This window comes from Chanodichthys erythropterus, chromosome 14, assembly GCF_024489055.1.
Source record: "Chanodichthys erythropterus isolate Z2021 chromosome 14, ASM2448905v1, whole genome shotgun sequence".
Classification (NCBI taxonomy): domain Eukaryota; kingdom Metazoa; phylum Chordata; class Actinopteri; order Cypriniformes; family Xenocyprididae; genus Chanodichthys; species Chanodichthys erythropterus.
The window spans coordinates 18833921-18858697 of NC_090234.1; the positions used below are offsets into that span (position 1 = coordinate 18833921).

Genomic DNA, 24777 nt, shown 5'->3' on the forward strand with positions numbered 1-24777 from the left:
AGATTCCTGTAGCACAGTGATGAATCTGTGAAAAGTCAAACTTCCTGATTGAGATTGCGCAAGTGAACATAATCTTAATTTTTTTATATAGGTTGCAGCATCCAGGATAAGCACACGCGTCCTCCCTCTCTGTTGCAAACAAACACAGTGTCAGCTCATGTGTGAGTTAGCTCTCATGCATATGTCATTATGCAACAGGAAGCTTGCGCTCCAGACTGTCGTGAATGCACTCATGACCGTTTGCCGAGGATTTGCTGTGGATTACAGGTAATAATGTTTCTTGCATGCATGTATAATTCTATATTCTGAATTGTTCATGGGGGTTCAACAAAAAAAAAAAAAATCAATAAATACAGTGAAAAAAATAATGTTTCTTGCACAAACCGATTGTTTCACTTCATAATGTGTCATCAGGAGCCGCGGGTATTAATTTTGTTTAGTCTGTATATGTTGTATATGAATCTCCAAGGACCACAGTTTCAGCTAAAAAAAATTTCTTTACTGTTCTCCTGAAGAAAAAAAGTCACCTACATCTTGGATGGCCTTAGGGAGAGTAAATTAACAGCAAATGTTCATTTTTGGGTGAACTATCCCTTTAAAAAACAGTGAGAAATGACTGTGGCCGAAGACTTAACACTAGGGGTGCAACGGTTCAGATAACTCATGGTTCGGTTTGAATCACGGTTTTAGGCTGAAGGTTACGGTATGGTTCAAGTAAAAAAATTACTATTGTCAAATAAAAATAAACAAAAAAAATATGAGGAAATAATCAAACGGCACAAATAAATACAGTAAAGCAAAGATACAAATAAATAAAGCTTTTCAGGTTTTTCGTGTATCCAGTTTTCAGGTACAGAAACTGAATAAGGTAGCTAATAAAATGTAAAACAACACTGCATGTAATCTTCACTATAAATTAAATAAAGTTCCATCATTATTAATTATTAAGTTACTATTCAGTCATGAGCAATGAGTGATTTCCTTGTCTTTTGTTGTTTGATTAACATTAAAAACACATTTAGACAGCAGGAATGCAAGGGCTGCTGTCTCATTAAGACATAATACACGGATCAGTACACTGATACTGAACACATGCATTCTTTTTCGAGTATATAAGTTCACCTAAGACATAACCGACTATGCTTGCTAGGATAATCACCAAGACGGGCATGTTGACAATTTTGTGTGAATTTGTCCGTTCAAGTACAAGACTTGAAGGAGATATTTGCACGCTGCACACGTGCTTCCGCGATTTCGGATGAGTGCACAATTCTTCTCATAGCGTTCTCTTTTGCACCTTGCACTTGAATGTTTAAACTGGCCAGTTTAAACTGGCAAGGCTTAAATGAGTTTAGGTTCAGGTCTAACCTGAGCTTGCGCGCTATCAACTCCCGGGTGATGATGGCGAAATGACTGGTCATTTAGAACATACAGCACTCGCACTGAACAAAGTTTAGGGGAAGCCAGAATGCGTATCCACCAACAGAAACATACATTAGCCTAACTCTGCCTATCTGTTTTATTTATTTTCTACAAACCACATTATAAATGCGTATGCATCGTCAGATATGAGATGAACCGCGGTGCAAGTGCGTGCCGAACCGAGTGTGCAGAACGGTACGGTTCGATTTTTTACCGAGAACCGTGTCACTCCTACTTAACACTGAATGCTAATAAATAGCAGGACTATATACGGTATACTGTTGATTTGGCAACAAGAGTGCATCTTGTTTTCTGTTGGCTGAGCACAAAAAGCTCAATGTAAGACATTTTCTCAAAAATGCAGTATCCAAGGATGGGATGCATTGTTTATTGCTGTTATTTTCAGCAATTTATGTGAAAATATAAGCTTACAAATGTAATTTATATTTATTCTGCCTTTTGCCACATTAAAAATAAATAAATAAATAAATAAATAAAAATCAAACTCTTCTTTTCTATTGAATACTTTATTGATTTAATTACTATTTTACTTTGGTCCATTATACATGTTAAATGCGGCTTCTGTGTATAAAAGGGCCGCCTATATATAGTATAAGCTGATAATGCCTGATAATGGTCTTGTGAATGATAAAACTAAAATATAAACATTTACTTTATTGAACTTTCAAAAAAAAAAAAAAAAAAAAATCTTGAAAAGAAACGTTAGTATTTGCTATATATGCACTGCTATTTAAAAGTCAGGGATCAGTAAGATTTTTTTTTAAAACAAAATTAATATTGTTATTCAAGAATGCATTAAATTGATCAAAAGTGTCTTTTACAAAGAAAATGTATTCTACAAAAATATTAAGCAGTACAACTGTTTTTAGTTGTGACATTGATGATAATAATAAGAAATGTTTCTTCAGCAGCAAATCAGCATATTAGAATGATTTCTGAAGTATCATGTGACACTGAAGATTGGAGTATTGATGCTGAAAATTCAGCTTTTCCATCGCAGGAACAATTTACATAAAAAATTATTAAAATAGAAATCCATTTTAAATTGTAATGAGATTTCACAATATTACAGTTTTTACTGTATATTTATGATCAAATAAATGCAGCCTTGGTGAATATAAGAGATTTATTTCAAAAACATTTCAAAAATCTTACCAACCTCAAACTTTTGCCTTAGGACCAGAGAAAATTCTTAACTAATGGCTCAACCTGGGCAGCAGAAAAAAATCCTAATTGTCGAGGCCTGATAAGACAACCTCCACCATTAAGACTGTCCCTGAGCAATGCTAAGTATGCAAAACACCTATTATTCCACAGTGAAGCAAAACTGGCACTGAAATCACAACAGACTCGTACCTCCAGTTCACCGCCCTCCGCCTCCAATTCAGAGGAACAAAGACAAGAATAAAGAACTATGAGGAACATTACGTCAACAAGCCTTGATGACCCATACCTACAGATGTAAAGGGTGTAAGCAGAGTGAGGCACAGGGCTGTGAGCGAGTGATCAACATTACCTCTTCTGCTTCGGCTTCATGTGTTTTACTTGCAACCTCTGGGTGAGGCTTTGACTTGGTGATCTCCTCTACTGCCTTGATCTATGGAAAAAGTCAAGTTGTTATTGTGTATTTAAAGCTGAGAAAGACTAATTCATAAGTTTAACGTCACACAAATTTGCTTTGAGGTCAAGAAATAGTGTAAATATTTTGTAAAATTTTCACAATCCTAAAACTGCATTTCTAGGTTTAAATAGGACTTTAAGTGCAAGAGAATTACTTTATATCTCTGAATTGGACAAAAAAAAAAAAAAAAGGCTGGTAAAATTGGTCATTTGCCTGCCATTGTGGCTGGTGAGTAAAAAAGCTACAGAGTCATAAAATCTGGTGAGCAAACCTTTCTATCGCCTCTGTCCTTCAGCTTTTCCTCAGTCTCTCTGTGTCGTTCTTTCTCTTTTTCTCTCTCCCTTCGTTTCTCGCGCTCACGATCTCTCTCCTTGTCTCGTTCTCTGTCTTTGTGAGATTCTCGTTCCTTTTTCTTATCCCTTTCTTTATCTCGCTCCCTCTCCTTGTCCTTGTCCTTGTTGCGGTCCTTCTCCTTCTCTCGCTCACGCTCCTTCTCTCTGGTCTTGTCTTTCTCCCGATCCCGGCTCTTGTCCTTGTCTCTGTCTTTTGTCCGGTCTCTTTCGCGCCCTTTGTCAGACCTCTCGGCATCTTGTCGGTGGTCCTTGTCGTCCCTCTTGCTCTCGTGATCTTTCGGTTGATCTGGATCTTTCTGCTCTCTGCTTCCACTGCTCTCCTTAATGCCCTTCCTCTCCTGAACAAACAGCAAGGGACTACATCAAATTTTCATTTTAATTTAATGATAAATAACCCCTACAGCTTCATCAGGACCCAAATGCAAAGCCTTATTAAAATTCCAGTTTTAACGAGTAAAAAACAAAGACATAACCAAAATGCCCAAGAGGGACAAGTTGAGGAATGAATAGTGATTTAAGACAACAGAAAATTCTGGTTTGGTTGAAAATGTCACTGGGTCAAAGCCTCAAGCATGTCTCACCTCTCGGTCTCGGTGGCGCTCCCTGCCCTCTCGGTTCTCCTTGTCCTGGGATCTGGAGGTGCTGGGCTTCCCCTTCTGATCCAGCTTGTCTCCTGCTAACACCCGCCTAACAGCCTCATCACTGGAGAGCTAGAACAAGGAAAAGGCACGCTGTTTAACAACAACTTAGCATTATGAACACAAGTCCCAAGCAACTCTCTGCATGCTCACCGAAAAAAAAATTAATTCAGGGTTTAGTTAATCAAGAGTTAACTGAACAGATGAGGATGACAGAATTTGACAGAATTTGAAAGAGGATAATAACTTTCAGTCTGTTCATCACAGAAAGCTATCATATGTCTTCTAAAGGCTTGGAATATAGCACGAGTCATATGGATTACTTTATGATAATTTTATGGTACTTTTTGTCCCTTTTTGAGCTTGACAGCCTCTTTTTATTACATAGAAAATGTGAAGCAACAACATTTTTACCCAAAATACATCCTTTTTGGTTCCACAGAAAAAAGAAATTAGTAAATTATGACAATTTTCATTTTTGGGTTAACTACCCCCTTAACAACATTGCCAATTTCACCTGAAGTTTCCATTCAAAGTTAGCTACAATCAGGGCTTGCCATTAACACCCGCCAACCCGCCAAATGCAGGTGGATTTCAGCAGTGGAGTGTAACGCAGTCACTCCTACTAGCCACTTTGCGGGTTGAATTTTATTTACATTTCTCAATTGTAGTCTTTTAAAAAGGCATCTGAAATAATAAACTAAGTGCAATAGTGTTGTCAAAAATATAGATTTTTTCTGCAGAATAGATACATGGTACCAGCTGCGCTTTCTCACTCTCATCTCTCGGACAGTGAGTTGATACACAAACCTGCCTCCCCTCACTAACTTGTTTCATTTGCTTCCAATGAATATTGTTGGTGTTACAGGGCTTGAATTTCAGTGTCATATTGCGCATATTGTGCATAGTTTTACTCATTCCTGCAGATTTTGTGCTCACACCCAAAGTGAGGCCACATAAAGCTGCCTCTTAGTACTAAATTGAGTTCTTTTTCGCAGCACACGTGTGACATTATAATGGACATAGATCAGATGTTAAAGTATATATCTGCTGCCAAATTATCAGATAATATTAAAAATATCTATATGGCAGTTTTTTGTGGCCAGTGAAAATGCTGAGTGGCTAGAAACTTTGGAAAACCACTCGCCACAGTGGCTTGTGAGCAAAAAAGTTGATGTCAAGCCCTGTCTACAATCATCCTGGAGCAACATGAGGTCAAATGTTTAGCTCAAAGACACAAAGGTGACAGAGCAGGATTGTTGATTTTCCAGTACCTGGGTCACCCCTGCAGTCTTTGTTTTTAACCATTTGGCTATGACCAATGTGCAGGGACGTGCACAGACATTTTGGGGGGCAGTGGCTCAAGTGGAAAAAAGGGCACTTCTCATAATTATTTATTTAAAAAAAATAATGAACCCTTAAATATATTAAGACAACTTTGACTTCACTTACACTCACGCAACTGTTTTATACTCCACAGATTTCTACAAAATAATTAGTTCACACAGAGACCATGGTCTTCTTTAGTATTCACTAGGTTTATCACAAGAGAAGTCAACAGCAACTATTTTCAAGTAGCTATATATATTTAGAATAAATGACTGCACCAAGGAGAGGGACATAGTTTCACTAATAATTTGTTTATTTTGCACAAATCAATCAATCGTTTTAATTTTTTGGTGTTATTGGAATACTTCTTTCATGAAGTGGACAATTTTAAGATTTTACAATGTTAAGGTACATTTTTGCTGCCATGTCTTTTACTCTAATGGAAAGAAAACTTAACCCTAACCCTACACATTTAGATGGAGTTTGTTTTAAGCCTACTACTCTCCGTCTGTTTGCATCTGTAGATTTCTTCTAAATTAACCAAAACAAGCTAATCTGCATATTTAAACACATCAAGAGTTTTTTTTTTTTCCTGAACTGTTAATACATCATATATTATAACAAATTCCTGCAGAGGACGACAAAAGCCTGCTGATTTTTGTTGTTTGACAGCACAGCACGATCAAATCCACGATCAAAGCCACTATGATTAAAAATATATTATTAGTTAAATAATAATAATATTCGGCCACTTCTTTGTGATAGAAATGCTACAGCCACTGTAATTTATTCAACAAGAATATGTGGATAGAGCGAGGGTTTAAACGTTTTAAGCATCCTAGAAAACTGTCTAATAATGCGGTTCATTGATGTGCGTCCATGGAATGCTCCTCTTCTGGTATTGACAGCCCAACCAATATCTTTACCATGGTTCAAAACGCAATGCATAGCACAATAAAATGATTGAAATTATAATATGACATAAATTTCATTAGTATCAAATCAGGCAGATGTGTTTGTGGTCAAACTATTAATGCAGCGTTAAATGTATAAATAACCCTTAAATAGACAAAACGTTCAGGTTTGTGAACATAGGCTAGCCTACCTGAAAGAAATGCACGGGATGGATCCATCTAGGGCTTTTTTCTTTTTCGCTTCTCATCGCCAGACAGCAGTTGCATTTTTTTGCGGGAATAGTTGTCACAAGTTTTCATCCAGCAGCAAACTCGAGGTGAGGTGGGGCGTGGCGCGCGCGCGTGCGTGCGGGCATGAATGGCGTGTCGCGGAGTGAGGGATCTGAACTCAACAAAGCCGACCTGATATAGTAATTTTTTTTAATTTGTTTTATACAGTAAATATATTTGTTTGACACGGAAGATGTGCGCAAACAGGAATATATATTCATTTATTGAAAAAAAAAAGCACCCCAGAAAAAAGGGCACTTTCTCTCCAGGAAGAAAAAGGGCAGGGGCTCAAGCCCCTTTTTTGTCTATGTGTGCACGTGCCTGCCAATGTGACGCTTTCATGTCTTTTTCTCTTGCGACCTATAAAATATCCCAGTGTGCTGTAGAGCAGCAGAGCTGTCATTCAGCCCAATGTTCACACCTGCTATTTGCCCTGCAGGCATCAGTGGGTTCCCCTGATAGTGCTGCTGCCAATGTTCCATCGCTCCTTAACCTTCAGAAAAACTCAAGGGTGCAATTAAATGAATACATCTATAAATTACCCCCTGCTTGGACATCATTAGTCTGGAGTCATTCACTAGTTAAATGGCTTTGAGCGAATTCTGCAGGACAGAAGTACAGTAGCTGAGTGGTCTTTAATCGCAGGACTGACCTTGTTGAGACAGCACTTAGCAATGACCTGCAGCAGCTCGTTGGTCTTCTCTGGTTCGTGTCCGGCTACGATTCGAGCAGGTTTGGCAGCCAAGGGCTCTCCACTGACTAGCATCACCACATCGATGGCCTTCTGAAGGAACACTATTTTTGAGTCTTTGTCCTGCAGGGTACATGAAGAGAACTGAGAAGTTAAAACAGAATTGCAAACATGTTTGTCTGTTTTCAAACAAGTTTCAAACACTGCCCCAGTCATCTGTTGTTCAAACAGGTAGTCCCATAACGTACTCCACTGGCTAAGCCAAGGTTGTCATTGCTAGCACAGTTGGGGCACTTCAACAAACAGATTGCAGTTTTGTTTGGGGCAACCAAGTGTGCAGAAAATACAAATCTTTGGACAAATCTTCAAGGCTTGGGTTTACAACCTTTACAGACCCAGGGACACCTATCCAGAAACACAGCAAACCCAGGGACACAATGCAAAAACAATAATTTACTTTCATTAACAGCATCAATAAATAGTATTACCTTGTAATGATGATTATTAAATGGACCATATAATCTTATTCAAATAAATGTAAATACTCTTATACATTTAGAAGTCTATACATTTTGAAATATATAGGCCTAGAAATTGTTTAAATTTGAAAGAAAATCTTGTTTTTTGAAAGAAAAACTTTTATTTAGTAAGGATGCATTAAATTGATCAAAACTGACAACAAAGACATTTATGCTACAAAATATTTCTACTTGAAATAAATCCTGTTCTTCTGAACTTTCTATTCATCAAAGAATCTTGTTGAAAAAAATTGTATCATGGTTATCACAAAAAATATTAAGCAGCATAACTGTTTTCAGCACTGATAAAAATAAGAAATGTTCCCTGAGCATAAAATCAGTATATTAGAATGGATCATGTGACACTGAAGCCATGAGTAAAATTCAGCTTTGCCATTACAGGAATAAATGACATTTAATATATAATATATTACAATAGAAAAGTTATTTTATATTGTAATAATATTTCTCAATTACTGTCTTTACTGTACTTTTTATTTAATAATTGCTGACTTGGTGAGCAGAAAATCTTCTTTCAAAACCATAAAAAAAAAAAAAAAAATCTTACAGAACCCAAAATGTACAATAATAATTTATATCTCTCTCCCAGGGTTAACAAGAGTGCACAAAACTATTTGATACTGGCTGTGATGTTGCATTTGCATAAATTAGTGAAAGCTTCAACAAGTAGAACAGAACAATTACACCGTCAAGATGATCTGTAACTTTATCTTATCATGTGAATCATCTGTGGTGTCAGTCTCATTCTGTAAACGCTTCATAAAACATGCGTGCCACACTTGAACTTTCCAAAAGAATATCAGTGTCAGATCCCTGATTAAATGTTGCATAAATATGTTATGTAAAAAAATAAATAATAATAATAATAATAGTAATAGTAATAATGAAACTTTTTTTTCTTATTCAATGAAATAAAAAGTCTAGTTGGCTTAGACTTAATTGCACTGTACACAAAGAACCGAACCCTATCCTGATGCTTTAAACACAACAGTACATCATCACCAGCAGTTTGATGATGAGTTCACTCCATTAAACCCTCTTTTTCTGTATTTCTGCTTTGCTGGTTATGATGAAGTGCAACTGTCCGTATAGCCATTTAATGCTTTCATACTTCATGAGGTTCCTAATGAGGCCCCAGCGGCAGAACAACCTGTATACTGATGTGATCTGTTATGATTTTACACATTCAGCAGCGTTTAATATCCAACCACTACCTACACAATATCCATGCGATCAAAATGTTTCACAAGACTAACAGTGAAAGGGTGAATTTCATGAAAACATGTTCATGCCATATACATTTACAGACGTGCTTCCGCTTTCTGTACTCTTCAAAAACTATTCAACTTATGGAACGAACGCGGCGGCAGTTTCGTCTTTTTCCGTAAGTAGAATAGGGAAGGCATAGGACATACGGCGTAAGCTTTTCGAAGAATACGGAAAGCGGAAGCATGTGCAAGGCGATAATTTTTGTTTATAAAGCATATAACAGTTGTATTTTTTCAGAAAATGACCGATCGTTTCGCTAGATAAGACCCTTATCCCTTGTCTGGTATCATTTAAAGTCCACTATAAGGAGAATAATCCTGGAATGTTTTCATCAAAAACCTTTATTTCTTTTCAACTGAAGAAAGAAAGACATGAACATCATGGATGACATGGGGGTGAGTAAATTATCAGGAAAATTTTATTTAAAAGAGGACTAATCCTTTAATACAATGATAGCTTTTAATTTAAATCAGCATTAATGAATTAGAAATTTATACTTTATATATATAATTATCAAATTATCATGAAAAAAAACAATGCAAAGAAAAAATGAGAAAAGTCCTAAAATAGTTTTATTTTCTGTTTAATTTTTTTGTGTTAAAATACTAATATGCAAATAATATATAGCTATAAGTTGGCTCAGTAGATTCCCCTGAAAAGTGTTAAAACTGTGGCACTATCAAAACATCACAATGTCATGGTATACCGTCACGCTGTTATGCTTCACACAGGTGTGGGGAGATCATTTATTATGCATGCTGGAACATCAAAGGCCACAGCTCTTTTAGACTGCCCGCCATTTGGAGAAGGATCAGACGTGAACTCCTCATTTTGCACACAGAGTGATGTGGTCAGCTAGTTACCTGCCTCTCTAACAGGGTCACAGTGATACTGATCCAAGTAAAACTAGTTAAAGGCACCAAGCTTTTAACAGGGAGATTTATCACACCTCATGGATCACCACGACGTGGTACTTTGGCACGCTAATTAAATGGAGAGTCTTGAGTTACACTCAGGGTATCTGATCAATGTCAACACCTAAACAGCAAAAAACACAGCTGAGTGGAAGTCTGAGATACTGCGGCTATAGAATCCAAGAACGCTTAATGAGGCAGGAGATCGGACAGATAGAAAGGTCAGTTGTAACACTGCTGAGTAGGTGGATTAATTGGCAAGGAACATAAAACTGTCATGATTTAAAGTAGTACTGCAATAAGCAAGAAATAAGTGTCTGGTTTGCACATATACATACGCACACATACTGTATATAACCTAAAATTCCTCTTAAGGCCATTTCCCATGGCACCAACAGACAGCAACAGATACTTTGTTGGGTTTTGTCCAATCAGTCTGTCGTCATCTGTTGTCGGCACTCGTTTTTGCTGAATGAACATGTTCAATCGCTGATTGTCAGGTTTTATAATGTCCCGTTGGTGCGGTGTGAACTGGCTTTTAAAAGGTGCAGGATTTAACATTAGGATTTGACAAATAATGATTCAAGTTACTGTTAAAAAGTTGGGGTTGGTAAGATTTTTTGGGTTGGAAGTCTTTTATGCACACCAAAAATATAGTAAAACAATACTGTGAAATGTTATTACACTTTAACATATATTTTAATAAATACCAAAATGTAATTTAATCCTGTGATGACAAAACTGAATTTTCAGCAGCCATTTCTCCAGTCTTCAGTATCAGATCTTTCAGAAATCATTCTAATATGCCTATATTTTTTTTTAATATAGTATATGCCTATTTGGTGCTCAAGAAAAAATCTTATTATTATCAATGTTGAAAACATTCTGTGAAAACTGTGACTTAGAAATGTGAATAGAAAGTTCAAAAGAACAGCATTTATTTGAAACCGAAATCTTCAATATCATTACGTCTTGTAAAAAAAGTCACTTTTGACCAATCATTTTCATCAAATCAATTTAATCCTTGCTGAATAAAAGTATTAATCTCTTTAGAAAAAAAAAAAAAAAAAATCATACTCAACCCAAACTTTTAAATGGTAGAATATTACACACAAGAGCACTGGGATAAAGAAGGGCCAACCAAATTTAACTTAGAAAAACTGTGCACCTAAACATTCGTGGACACATTTTTATTGGTGTTTTACCTTCACATTATCTGACTTCATCTCTGCTTCTCCATAAAGTCCTTTCATAAAGCCTGTGGTACGTATTACCTAAGAAAATGGGTAAACAAAAGATTAAAACCAGGTTTATATTTCAAAAATCTAAAGACAATACACTCAGTTTCAAAACCAAATGAGCTGGAAACTGCCGTTATTGTCTACTGCTGAAATAGAACCTCAGAAGTCATTGATTTGGAACACTATATGTAGACAGCAATTCAGCTACACAGGCAGCTCACTCACTAGGTTTTGGAAGAAAGATATCCTTACTTTTGTAAATTGTTCACATTAATGAAAACAGATAATGATGGAGAAATAATTTACAAAATATTCAGTAAAATGCAATTTAAAGGGTTTGTTCACCCAAAAATGAAAATTATGTCATTGATTACTCACCATCATGTTGACCTGTAAGACCTTCATTCATCTTCGGAACACAAATTAAGATATTTTTGGATGAAATCCGAGGGCTCAGTGAGGCCTGCATTGCCAATAAGATAATTAACACTTTCAGATGCCCAGAAAGCTACTAAAAACATATTTAAAACAGCTCATGTGACTACAGTGGTTCAACTTTAATGTTATGAAGAGAATACTTTTTGTGCGCCAAAAAAAACAAAATAACGACTTTATTCAACAATATCTAGTGATGGGCGATTTCAAAACACTGCTTCATGAAGCTTCGAAGCTTTACAAATCTTTTGTTTCGAATAAGTGGTGGGAGCGCGTATCAAACTACCAAAGTCACGTGATTTTAGTAAACGAGGCTTCGTTACATCATAAGTGTTTCAAAATTTCAGGGGTTCACCACTGGGGGGTGTGACTTTGGCAGTTTAATACACGCTCCGAACCACTGATTCGAAACAAAAGATTCATAAAGCTTCGAAGCTTCATGAAGCACTGTTTTGAAATCGCCCATCACTAGATATTGTTGAATAAAGTCATTATTTGTTTTTTTTGGTGCACAAAAAGTATTCCTGTCGCTTCATAACATTAAGGTTGAACCACTGTAGTCACATGAACTGTTTTAAATATGTCTTTAGTAGCTTTCTGGGCATCTGAGGCCTCACTAAGCCATCAGATTTTATCAAAAATATCTTAATTTGTGTTCCGATGATGAACGAAGTCAGGTGTGGAACAACATGAGGGTGAGTAATAAATCACAGAATTTACATTTTTGGGTGAACTAACCCTTTAACACTACATTATACTATGACAAGCAATGGCATAACTCATATGAGGAGAGTATGCATACTAGTGTTGAAAAAGTGCCGCAGAATTGGGCTTTTACACTGTTGCTGCAGGTAGTTTTTGTAGTAGGTGCATACAGTAGACAGACGGTGTGATCTTAAGGGTGATTCTATCAATCTACCTAATTTTAGCTGAGCTTACAAACCGCAGACCTATCTCTGGATACAAACACACCCACTGTCCTTTTCCTTTACCTAATACTCTCTAGAACCAACTCAACTGTACAGGGCTACAACTGACCAGTCAAAGGTTTGGACACACCAGAGTGAATTCATGTTTCTCATGATATTGACACCTTGGTTTTTACTTAAAAGGTTTGTAATTAATTTTGTAGACAAATACAAATTATTAATTTAGGGACAAAAGTACAATTCTCAATCCTGGCAGGAAATGACTGAGGTGCCCTTGTGTGTGTTCACTACTCAATGTGTGTGCACTAACTTGTATGGGTTAAATACAGAGGAAAAAAAAATCAGAATATGGTTTACCATACTTGGCCTTCACATGACTGATGTGTTTACAATATTTTGGTCACTAAATAATGTAATTTATGTTATTTTATAGTTTACAACTTTACTATTGTTCTAAAAATGGGAAAACAGCTACAATAAAAAAAATAAGCGTGTGTCAATAATAATAAGTGTGTGTCAAGAGATTGATAATCAGTTTGAGAATCACATTTTATTTTACCAATTTAGACCAGCACCCAGCAATACAACTGTACTCACAAGTAAAGAAGCTTACTTATCTTATCTGTATATAATTTTATCAACTAAATGTACCATCTGTATATTATAAATATATTAAAAAAAGATTATTAATTTAAAGGATTGGTTCACTTTCAAATGAAAATTTCCTGATTATTTACTCACCCCCATGTCATCCAAGATGTCCATGTCCAAGAAATTAAGGTTTTTGATGAAAACATTCCAGGATTATTCTCCATATAAAATTCCTAAATTGTCATATACAATATGCTAGTGCAAGTACATAACAATTAGTTCAAACTTTGACCTGTGGAGGACAGTAATACACTTAGCAGCGTCTACACTGCTGGAATTATAATAGAGAAGAAGAGAGCTAGTTCAAGATGAGCATATTTATTATTAAAATATTTATTGTTAAAATGTATAAACTTTTTTTTTTTTTTTTTTGGAAAATGAGCAATGGCTTCTCTAGATAAGACCCTTATTTCTCGTCTGAAGCTGCACTGAAACTATAATTTTGACCTTCAACCATTTGGAGGCCATTGAAGTCCACTATAAGGAGAATAATCCTGGAATGTTTTCATCAAAAACCTTAATTTCTTTTCGACTGAAGAGAGAAGGACATGGACATCTTGGATGACATGGGAGTGAGTAAATTATCAGGAAAATTTTAATTTGAAAGTGGACTAATCCTTTAATAGTACATGTATTTAAAAATAAAATTACATGACAATTAAATAACTTCTAAATACAATAATTATTTAAAAATAACATAATTTTAAAAATACACACATTTCTGAATTGCTATTTTAATTTGCTCAGTGTGCATGGCATTTAACAGAGTACTCTGGTTTACTTAAAAATGAACAACCATTGGATGATGATGTTTGTTGCCAATGGCTGCCATTTATTGGACAGTATATATATTCTTTAGATTAAGAAGCACATCTTTGTGATATCTCATGAATATGTCAAGATCATCTACATTCATGCTGTAGACCCTCTAGTTTTGTTTGCATAACCATGTGGACAGAGCTATGCCTAGTAACAAGGTAAACAGCTCAACAAGAGCTAAGCAATGACAGTAAACCAAAACTGTCTTTAAAAGAAAAATTATATTGCTAACATTGTTTTAAGTTTTTGTAATTAATATTCTATCAGCTTGCACATCAAAACACAAACATCATCTAAACCCTGAAACTAATGCAAAGCTCTGGCAGCTCAAATATTAAAGCTAATATTAGTGGTTTACACGTTCAGTCTGATATACTATGATTTATCTGACATTTTTGAAGACTATGCGCAGGCTACATTAGCAGGCTAGCACGTTGAGATCTATAAACTGGACTTGAACCGTGTAAATGTGAACATGTAGATGGTGAGGGAAATAAAACAGCACTTATGTCATCATAATGTTTTTAGCATCTCACCTCACTGAAGATATCGTGCAGGTATCGAAACGGCGGTTTGCTGAGCAGTTTTTCTGTCAGAGGAGGCTTTTTGATCACTTTTCCCAGAGTCTCCTGGGTCTTTTTGATAACTGATTCGTTCATGGCAGCAAACTAAACCAGTATTTTGTGTGAAAGATGTTTCTTTAGTAATTAATCGCCGTTTCTGTTCTGCTAGCAGCAGATTTCCGCTCGCTAAACTCTGCTGTTGCCGTGGCGATAGCTTTCTATCCCACAATCCTTCACTGTGCCGATTCTGCGCTTGCGCGGAACCTAGGCGGTCGCCAAAGGCTACAGATGTCCATGACAACAACAAACAAGAGTAGAACACTGTAGCTGTCCAAATTTATGTCAGGTCTTTCCCTAGATAATAATTATTATGTATATCTATGGGTCCCTCTTCTTGTTTCAGACCAAAACTGGAACATATGTCAGTGTTAACAGACCAGATGAAAAATAAATTAATATATGATAATTAATTTACTAAAATAAAATAAATACAGATTACAGAATACAGATTTTATTGTTATTTTTTAACTAATTTATTATTTATGAATACATTAGTTCAAAAAATAATAGCCTATAAAAAATGATGAATTTAATAGTAAATGTACTTTAAAAATAAATAAAATAATAATGAAATAACTAAAATAAATACATTAAAATAATAATTTTAAAAATTAAAAAAATAAACACTTTTCTGACTTGATATTTTTAATTTGATCAGTCTGCGCGGTATTCAACCCTTTCATAAATGAATTATGATAACCACAGTCAAGATTTATGTAATCTCTACAACTGGTGAAGGTACAACTCGGTGGAAACCCAATTTAGACAATGTAGAAAATGCTCAAACTCCCTCCAGTCTACCAGAGTATGTCAGTTTACCCTTATTAGCTGATCATTCTGATTATGTTCAAAATGGACAAATTTGTCTGAAATCTATATTGATCTATTGATGTTTTCAGATTGTGGAAAAATGCATTTGTTTTCAAATCTCATCTGATGTGAGCAGTGTTGGGGTTAATGCTTTACAAGTAATGTGCATTACATGATCAGATTACATTTTTAATTTAACAAGTAACGTAATGCATTACAACTGGTGTGAATTACATAATCAGATTGCTTTTTTGATTTAATGAGTAAAGTAACATTGCAAGTAACGTGCATTACGTAATAAGATTGCTTTTTTGATGTAACAGGTAAAGTAATGTATTACAAGTAATGTGCATTATGTAATCATATTACTTTTTGATGTAACAAGTAAAATAACGCATTACAAGTAACATGCATTTCGTAATCAGATTGCTTTTTTGATGTAACAGGTAAAGTAATGTATTACAAGTAATGTGCATTATGTAATCATATTACTTTTTGATGTAACAGGTAAAGTAATGCATTACAAGTAATGTGCATTGCGTAATCAGATTGTTTTTTTATGTTACAGGTAAAGTAATGCATTACACGTAACATGCATTACGTAATCAGATTACTTTTTGATGTAACGAGTGAAGTAACGTATTACAAGTAACGTGCATTTCGTAATCAGATTGCTTTTTTATGTAACAGGTAAAGTAATGCATTACAAGTAACGTGCATTACGTAATCAGATTACTTTTTGACGTAACAGGTAAAGTAATGCATTACAAGTAACGTGCATTACGTAATCAGATTACTTTTTGATGTAACAGGCAAAGTAACGCATTACAAGTAACATGCATTACGTAATCAGACTACTTTTTGATGTAACGAGTGAAGTAGCGCATTACAAGTAACGTGCATTATGTAATCAGATTACTTTTTGACGTAACAGGTAAAGTAATGCATTACAAGTAACGTGCATTACGTAATCAGATTACTTTTTGATGTAACAGGTAAAGTAATGCATTACAAGTAACGTGCATTACGTAATCAGATTACTTTTTGACGTAACAGGTAAAGTAATGCATTACAAGTAACGTGCATTACGTAATCAGATTACTTTTTGATGTAACAGGTAAAGTAACGCATTACAAGTAACGTGCATTACGTAATCAGATTACTTTTTGATGTAACAGGTAAAGTAATGCATTACAAGTAACGTGCATTATGTAATCAGACTACTTTTTGATGTAACGAGTGAAGTAGCGCATTACAAGTAACGTGCATTATGTAATCAGATTACTTTTTGACGTAACAGGTAAAGTAACGCATTACAAGTAACGTGCATTACGTAATCAGACTATGTTTTGATGTAACGAGTAAAGTAACGCATTACAAGTAACGTGCATTACGTAATCAGACTACTTTTTGATGTAACGAGTGAAGTAGCGCATTACAAGTAACGTGCATTATGTAATCAGATTACTTTTTGACGTAACAGGTAAAGTAACGCATTACAAGTAACGTGCATTATGTAATCAGATTACTTTTTGATTTAACAAGTGAAGTAACGCATTACAAGTAATGTACATTATGTAATCATATTACTTTTTGATGTAACAAGTAAAATAACGCATTACAAGTAACATGCATTTCGTAATCAGATTACTTTTTTGATGTAACAGGTAAAGTAATGCATTACAAGTAACATGCATTTCGTAATCAGATTACTTTTTTGATGTAACAGGTAAAGTAATGCATTACAAGTAACGTGCATTATGTAATCAGATTACTTTTTGACGTAACAGGTAAAGTAACGCATTACAAGTAACGTGCATTATGTAATCAGATTACTTTTTGACGTAACAGGTAAAGTAATGCATTACAAGTAACGTGCATTACGTAATCAGATTACTTTTTGATGTAACAGGTAAAGTAATGCATTACAAGTAACGTGCATTACGTAATCAGACTACTTTTTGATGTAACGAGTGAAGTAGCGCATTACAAGTAACGTGCATTATGTAATCAGATTACTTTTTGACGTAACAGGTAAAGTAATGCATTACAAGTAACGTGCATTACGTAATCAGATTACTTTTTGATGTAACAGGTAAAGTAACGCATTACAAGTAACGTGCATTACGTAATCAGATTACTTTTTGATGTAACAGGTAAAGTAATGCATTACAAGTAACGTGCATTATGTAATCAGACTACTTTTTGATGTAACGAGTGAAGTAGCGCATTACAAGTAACGTGCATTATGTAATCAGATTACTTTTTGACGTAACAGGTAAAGTAACGCATTACAAGTAACATGCATTACGTAATCAGACTATGTTTTGATGTAACGAGTAAAGTAACGCATTACAAGTAACGTGCATTACGTAATCAGACTACTTTTTGATGTAACGAGTGAAGTAGCGCATTACAAGTAACGTGCATTATGTAATCAGATTACTTTTTGACGTAACAGGTAAAGTAACGCATTACAAGTAACGTGCATTATGTAATCAGATTACTTTTTGATTTAACAAGTGAAGTAACGCATTACAAGTAATGTACATTATGTAATCATATTACTTTTTGATGTAACAAGTAAAATAACGCATTACAAGTAACATGCATTTCGTAATCAGATTACTTTTTTGATGTAACAGGTAAAGTAATGCATTACAAGTAACGTGCATTATGTAATCAGATTACTTTTTGACGTAACAGGTAAAGTAACGCATTACAAGTAACGTGCATTATGTAATCAGATTACTTTTTGATTTAACAAGTGAAGTAACGCATTACAAGTAATGTACATTATGTAATCATATTACTTTTTGATGTAACAAGTAAAATAACGCATTACAAGTAACGTGCATTGCTTAATCAGATTGTTTTTTTGATGTTACAGGTAAAGTAATGCATTACACATAATGTGCATTACGTAATCAGATTACTTTTTGATGTAACGAGTGAAGTAACGTATTACAAGTAACATGCATTTCGTAATCAGATTGCTTTTTTGATGTAACAGGTAAAGTAATGCATTACACATAATGTGCATTATGTAATCATATTACTTTTTGATGTAACGAGTGAAGTAACGTATTACAAGTAACGTGCATTTCGTAATCAGATTGCTTTTTTGATGTAACAGGTAAAGTAATGCATTACACATAATGTGCATTATGTAATCATATTACTTTTTGATGTAACGAGTGAAGTAGCGCATTACAAGTAACGTGCATTATGTAATCAGATTACTTTTTGACGTAACAGGTAAAGTAACGCATTACAAGTAACGTGCATTACGTAATCAGACTACGTTTTGATGTAATGAGTAAAGTAACGCATTACAAGTAACGTGCATTACGTAATCAGATTGCTTTTTTTGATGTAACAGGTAAAGTAATGCATTACAAGTAACATGCATTTCGTAATCAGATTACTTTTTTGATGTAACGAGTAAAGAAATGCATTATAAGTAACATGCATTACATAAGCAGATAACTTTTTTGATGTACCAAGCAATGCATTACAATTGTCACAATCACCAGTGAGAGTGCCCGTCATTGCCATCAGAGGGCACTCCAACTCAGACTATTATTGTCAAAGACTCCATTACCCATAACACACTGCCTGGTCTATCTGCCATGATGGTAAACAGCTGTGAACAATCATGGCAGATAGACCAGGCAGTGTGTTATGGGTAATGGAGTCTTTGACAGTAATATTAGTCCGGGTTGGAGTGCCCTCTGATGGCAATGACGGGCACTCTCACTGGTGATTGTGACATCAAGTAACATGCATTACATTTAATTCCATGTACAACGGCTTGCCATTTGGTGGCAAAGTATAGGATGATGCACTAGTGTCCACTCTAGAGGCTGATAGCCAGAACCCATGCATACGCAAGAAAATGCTTTTTGAATAGCTGTCCACTGTAATAACCTCTATGCATGAAAGGGTTAAAAAGAACAACCGTTGAATGTTAGCATTTGTTGGAAACATGGTGTTTTTGAACATCAACCAGCAAATGATCAATCACACCACTGTGTTTTTCAGTTGGGTAGTCTTTCAATAGAAAGATCATGACAATACAGATGCAGGATAATCATTAAGCACAAAGGTCTCCACCTAAAACTGACAGGTTTCTGGGCTTGTTGCATAAAGGTGTGCATATTCAAACCTCTACCTTGAGTAGTTAAACAGCATGAGGCAAAGAATATTTTCTGTAATAAAATGACTTAAGAAAAAGATCTTTGGATAAAAAATAACTGTTTACATATTACGCAACATAAAGATATCTACTGAGTTTCTGTGATTGGCTAAATAAACATGAGAGGAATTCTGTATTTCCTGTATACAAAACCTGTTTGGGAGGTTACACAGTGTGACTATAAATTGCCTGGCATACAACATATAGTTGCTGTCGGCTTGGAGAAAGGGACAGTTGCTCTGGTTCACCTGTTTCATTCCCGGTAGGTTCTCTTTTACTTGCAAATGCTATTTTCTTAATTTCTTGTGTGCTATGGGACTGAATTAATCTGAATCTAAATGTATTATCCAAATATATAAAGGCTGGGTTGTTTGTTGGAGCACTGCAAACTAACTCATAAGTTTTAACATTATTCTCATTTGACATGAACAGGTTTCTTTTGTATTTCGCTCCAAACTTGGCCGCATAAAAAGAATGTTGTTTTAGAGAATGCAAAACTATAGTTACAATTTGAATGTCAAGGGAAATCTTTATGGAAAAAAAAGTTTGGTTCCACTTTATTTTAAGGTGACAGTTACATATGTACTGAGTAATATTAATTAAAAACATGTTACAGTCAGGGTTAGTTAGTTTTTTAAAATATTTTATTTAAAGCATTTAGAGTTAGCTACTTGTAATTATGCATAATTTAATTTTAATACTACAGTAAGTACACATAGTAACACGCAACTATGTCACCTTAAAATAAAGTGTTACCAAATGTTTACTTTCACTTCATAATAGTATTTTATACAGGGCAAATTTGTAGGTGAAAATGTTAATTGTAGTTCTTATTAATACTGTCAAGTTAAATTATAAAACAAACAGTTTCTCAAATTAAAATGCTGTATTATTCAAGTAAACATTTGTCACTCATTGCTGTCAGAACAAAGTTTCAGAAGCACGTTTGTCCAGTTCAACGGCTCTTGTCTCATCTATTTGACAGAATGTCATTGCAATGTCAGTAGGTGGACCCAACCTTAAAAACTGTCTAATATTCAGAGCATTAGTCACCTTTGCCTTTCTTTTTCTTCTCTCTCTCTCTCTCTCTCTCTCTCCAGCACAGCAGAACATAATATAATCATGCAGCACGGGACGGTCTGTGTCTTATTTTTATTCTTTGTGTTCTGTGACGTCTCTACTCAAAGGAAAAAAAAGACAGTCCAAACTCTTTCAAGAGGTATCAATGAATCACAGCATCACAGAAGTCCATTTTTGGTATTATAATATGCCAAATTAATCATAGAAAAACATCCCATTCAAAGTGGTTGGTTGGTTTCTTTCAGGCTGGGGCGATGACATCACCTGGGTTCAGACGTATGAGGAGGGACTGACCAAAGCGGTCAAAGGGTACCTAAAGATTATACAATCACATTAAACTCCACTCTCACCTGTATGTTATGTACAATCAGGCTTTAAATACACATATCTGTTTTACTGTAGTAATAAGCCATTGATGGTCATTCATCATTTGGAGGATTGTCCGCACAGTAAAGGTTTGCATATTTTGCATCTTTTTTCAAACAGTATACATGATCTGTAATGAAATAAAATTGTACAGACCAGAGGTGTCCATTCCTGCTCCTGGAGGGCCATCGTCTTGCAGAGTTTAGCTCCAACCCCAATTAAACACACCTGAACCAGATAATCAAGTTCTTACTAGGCATACTAGAAACTTCCAGGCAGGTGTGTTGAGGCAAGTTGGAGCTAAACTCTGCAGGACAGTGGCCCTCCAGGACCGAGTTTGGACACCCCAGGTATAGACTATTTCCTTGTGCTGTAGATACTAGGCATGTGATGGTATCAAATTTTCATGTTGCGATTAATTGATGAAGCTTTTATCATGGTGTACGGTACTATCACGATATTAAAATAAGTTGCAAAACCATTTTTGTCATAGTTTAACAGGTTTAAGAACTCTTTTTGTAATAAAGCAAAAATGAAATCTGAAATTTTCAAACAGATCAAAATGCAAAAGAATTAGGCTATAAAGAACAACAGATAACACTTTACTATATTTAATGCGTTAACTAAGATTGAGCAATAGCTACATTTGTTACAGAAAGTGTTATTTTTTTGTTAATGTTAGTTTAGAAACACACCTGAGTTTTATCTCAGGTCCATTAAATAAGTTATTTTGATTTTAGTAATGTTATTAAATAGTAACTAAGAAATTAACATTAATTAATAATAATTAATACTTTATAAGTATTTTTATTGTCAGTTTAGTGATAATGAATTAACATGTTAACTAATGAAGCTGTATGTTTTCAAAGTTTTACTGAACAATAACAAAAGTCCATACATACAAGTAAAACTCCAAACTCGTACAGTAATAGGTGCACTGTTCCTTTAAATCAGGGGTTTTAACCATCCAAACATCATCATGATTGTGCAAGGGTCCTTTAAAAGGCTGCTATATACACTCTTAGAAAAAAGGTTCAGTGGGATTCAAAAAGGTTCTGTAAGGAGAAATGTCTTTAATGATTACATAATGCTTTCATGTTTAATGGGTTCTTTCATTTTTTTCTATTAGTGATAAAGAGTTTACTGGCTGTTTAATTCATAAAATGTAATAAAAAAATAATTATAAATAAATAATAATAATAATATTAAATTAATATTAATATTAATATATAATATTATTTATTTATTCAAATAATTTGATATCATTTTAATATTTTTTTTAATATTATCCAATTATTTATTTCAATCTTATATTTATTATTTTTTACAGTTTTTTGAACCCCAGTTTGAAAACCCCTGCTTTAAATGACAACCAGAGAGTAATAAATCTTTGCTTTAAAAATGCATGTAAATTTATTCATCTCTTCTTCCACTCTTTTGTTTATTTTTAGCTCTGAAGAAGGCTTTTGTTGAACATCCAACTATTCAAAGGCTGGCCAAATCTGATTTCATCATGCTCAATTTAGTGGTAAAGTACAAATCTTGTATAATATTCAGCAGACATTGGAGTATGCGTTTAAAACAGTAAGAATATTCAAAAGAGTTTTTGACCAAGTAGTGATCGTGATTTTCAGCACGAGACCACCGATGAACACTTGGCCCCTGATGGCTTTTATGTCCCCAGAATCATGTTTGTTGGTGAGTTTTCACATATTTCCTATTAAACAGTAATAAAACACTTTATTATATTATATTATATATTTTCTAATACTGACATTTTAAAGTATTTACACATCATAGTAGTAGGCCTAGTTGTTGCACTGCTTTTAAAATTTGGTGGCCCTGATTTCATTTTCCTTATGTAAAGTGATTTGATTTGGGGGAAATTATAGGTCATGTTGTCGTGAGAATCACTCTTCTCCATCTTCTCTCCTCCTGCACCTAGATCCCTCGCTGACTGTGCGAGCTGACATTGTTGGAAAGTACGCCAACCGAATGTACACGTATGAGTCAGCCGACATGGACTTCTGTGAGTGTGTTTCTGCTGTCTAATGAGCTCCGCTGAGAGGCAGGAGCTCTATAGTTGTCAAGCACGGATGGTTCAGCTTGAGCTTTCCCACTCTCCCAACAGCAGAGCTGAGCTGTTCATTTGTTTATTCATGCTCACCTGTAACACATTCTCGGCTACAGAACGTGCTAATGTTGATAATTAATATTTGATTTACTATAGTCATTAGTTAAGCATGCATTAATCATTTCCCCTGCCTATATCTTTCTTTGTGTGCAGTGGCGGAGAACATGATAAAAGCCAAGATCCTGCTTAAGAGTGAACACGAGGAACATGACGATCTGTGATGGATAGAGAACAGCTGACCTCTTTCAAGACTTGCACACTGGTTTCTTTGTGCAACTAGCAATATTAAACTTTGAATAAAGTATGTTAGTATTAATAATGTTTCTGTGTTCATTCACCTTTAGCAGCAAGAAATAATGCAACTGTAAGAAAGAGGAGGTAAACTATGAGTTTATTTTCGCCTTTGGGTTCACTTGATTAGGCAAGAATAGTTAGTGCTCTTCTTGACGAAGATCACCAGGAATAAACAGTTGCTTGAATTACTAATTCCATTTACTAGTAAGCAAGGCAATGACATTATACAAGGATTAAGACATTACTCAAAGAATCATCACGTGAGTCACAATGAGGAAAAATGCAAGCATGTAATGACACAGAGTATACACTAGATGGCAGAGCACACTATATACAGAAGCCAGTGTCAAAATCATCAATTTTATGCTATAAGTAAATAAGCATAAGATCTAAGTAAATTACAATATATATATGCGTTAATATATTCATAAATATTAAGTACTTTGCTTTTTGATGTCTTATGAAATAATCACTTTTTGAAAGACACAATTCAAATAGCAAGACTTTTGTAATGCTTTAGTGGGCAGTCACTGCTGAGTTTTTATGGCATTTGCCTTTTCCAGGTTAAACTAAAGCAACTGATTCTTCTTTCTCCATGAAACACGACTTTAAAAAAAGAAAGCAAGCAGGCAAGAAAGAACGAAAGCAAGAAAGTGAGAAAATAATCTCATCCAGATGGTGAACGTGATTTCGCCAAGTACAACATGATCCTGGATCAACATCTTTGATGATCCCAGAACAACATTTCAATCAACCAATGAAATTTGAGGCACACGTTTACAGTTTATGTCAAGTTTAGGCTAATACCTGGGTTAGGTTTATGGTTAGGACTAATTTTTCAGACTGGAATGTGGTTTCAGTGATCAACAAAATATGTTGATCTAGGAACATGTCTTACTTGGCAAAATCATGGTGACCTTTACAGAAGCATATCAACAATTCACCTCAGAGCTCATGGTCTGTAACTAAAAAAGTATTACTACAATGGGGAAAATAAAAATAAATTACTTTTTTCTTATTGATTGGGACTGTTGCCCTCTATTCTTACAGTATCAATTATTACAAATAACCCTTACAAATTATTGCTGTAGTTGTGCTTTAAAATAACTTTCCAGGATTTAACGTGTTGAGATAACTGAAATATCCAAGTTTTCACTTAATGCAACTTCACATTTCAAGTTGACTGAACTTAAAATTTCAAGGCGGCACAAACATT

General features: G+C 34.8%; 2 protein-coding genes across 6 annotated transcripts in view; one reads left to right on the plus strand and one right to left on the minus strand.

Moving 5' to 3' along the window:
- The window catches only part of traf3ip1 (TNF receptor-associated factor 3 interacting protein 1), a 35059-nt gene extending 20221 nt beyond the window's left edge, over positions 1 to 14838 (minus strand). For 2 of the 3 annotated variants that reach the window (XM_067409069.1, XM_067409071.1), the window contains exons 1-6: positions 14593 to 14838; positions 11187 to 11255; positions 7221 to 7382; positions 3999 to 4127; positions 3336 to 3755; positions 2960 to 3040 (exon numbers count right to left, since the gene is read on the minus strand). In XM_067409069.1, coding sequence (XP_067265170.1) covers positions 2960 to 3040; positions 3336 to 3755; positions 3999 to 4127; positions 7221 to 7382; positions 11187 to 11255; positions 14593 to 14715 — 984 coding nt within the window. In that variant the 5' untranslated portion in view covers positions 14716 to 14838. The remainder of the gene's footprint in view (positions 1 to 2959; positions 3041 to 3335; positions 3756 to 3998; positions 4128 to 7220; positions 7383 to 11186; positions 11256 to 14592) is intronic. The other variant, XM_067409070.1, reaches the window with a different exon arrangement.
- agr1 (anterior gradient 1) lies at positions 199 to 23516 on the plus strand. 3 transcript variants are annotated; one of them, XM_067409074.1, is made up of 8 exons: positions 199 to 267; positions 20793 to 20906; positions 21013 to 21076; positions 21170 to 21222; positions 22585 to 22661; positions 22768 to 22831; positions 23079 to 23162; positions 23421 to 23516. In XM_067409074.1, exons 2-8 carry the CDS (start codon positions 20810 to 20812, stop codon positions 23486 to 23488), a joined length of 507 nt encoding a protein of 168 aa, XP_067265175.1. In that variant the 5' UTR covers positions 199 to 267; positions 20793 to 20809; the 3' UTR covers positions 23489 to 23516. The 3 variants fall into 3 exon arrangements, with proteins under 3 accessions (XP_067265175.1, XP_067265173.1, XP_067265174.1); XM_067409072.1 differs by lacking the exon at positions 199 to 267 and adding an exon at positions 19917 to 19949 and having other exon boundaries at positions 20788 to 20906; XM_067409073.1 differs by lacking the exon at positions 199 to 267 and adding an exon at positions 19921 to 19949.
- The last annotated feature ends 1261 nt before the right edge of the window (positions 23517 to 24777 follow it).

What these genes read in the sequence shown, in the direction of transcription:
- agr1 (XM_067409074.1), top strand. Translation starts at nt 20,810, where the DNA reads ATGCAGCACGGGACGGTCTGTGTCTTATTTTTATTCTTTGTGTTCTGT. An exon ending in AGTCCAAACTCTTTCAAGAG is followed by an intron (nt 20,907 to 21,012) that starts GTATCAATGAAT and finishes GGTTTCTTTCAG; the next exon opens with GCTGGGGCGATGACATCACC. An exon ending in TCATCATGCTCAATTTAGTG is followed by an intron (nt 22,662 to 22,767) that starts GTAAAGTACAAA and finishes CGTGATTTTCAG; the next exon opens with CACGAGACCACCGATGAACA.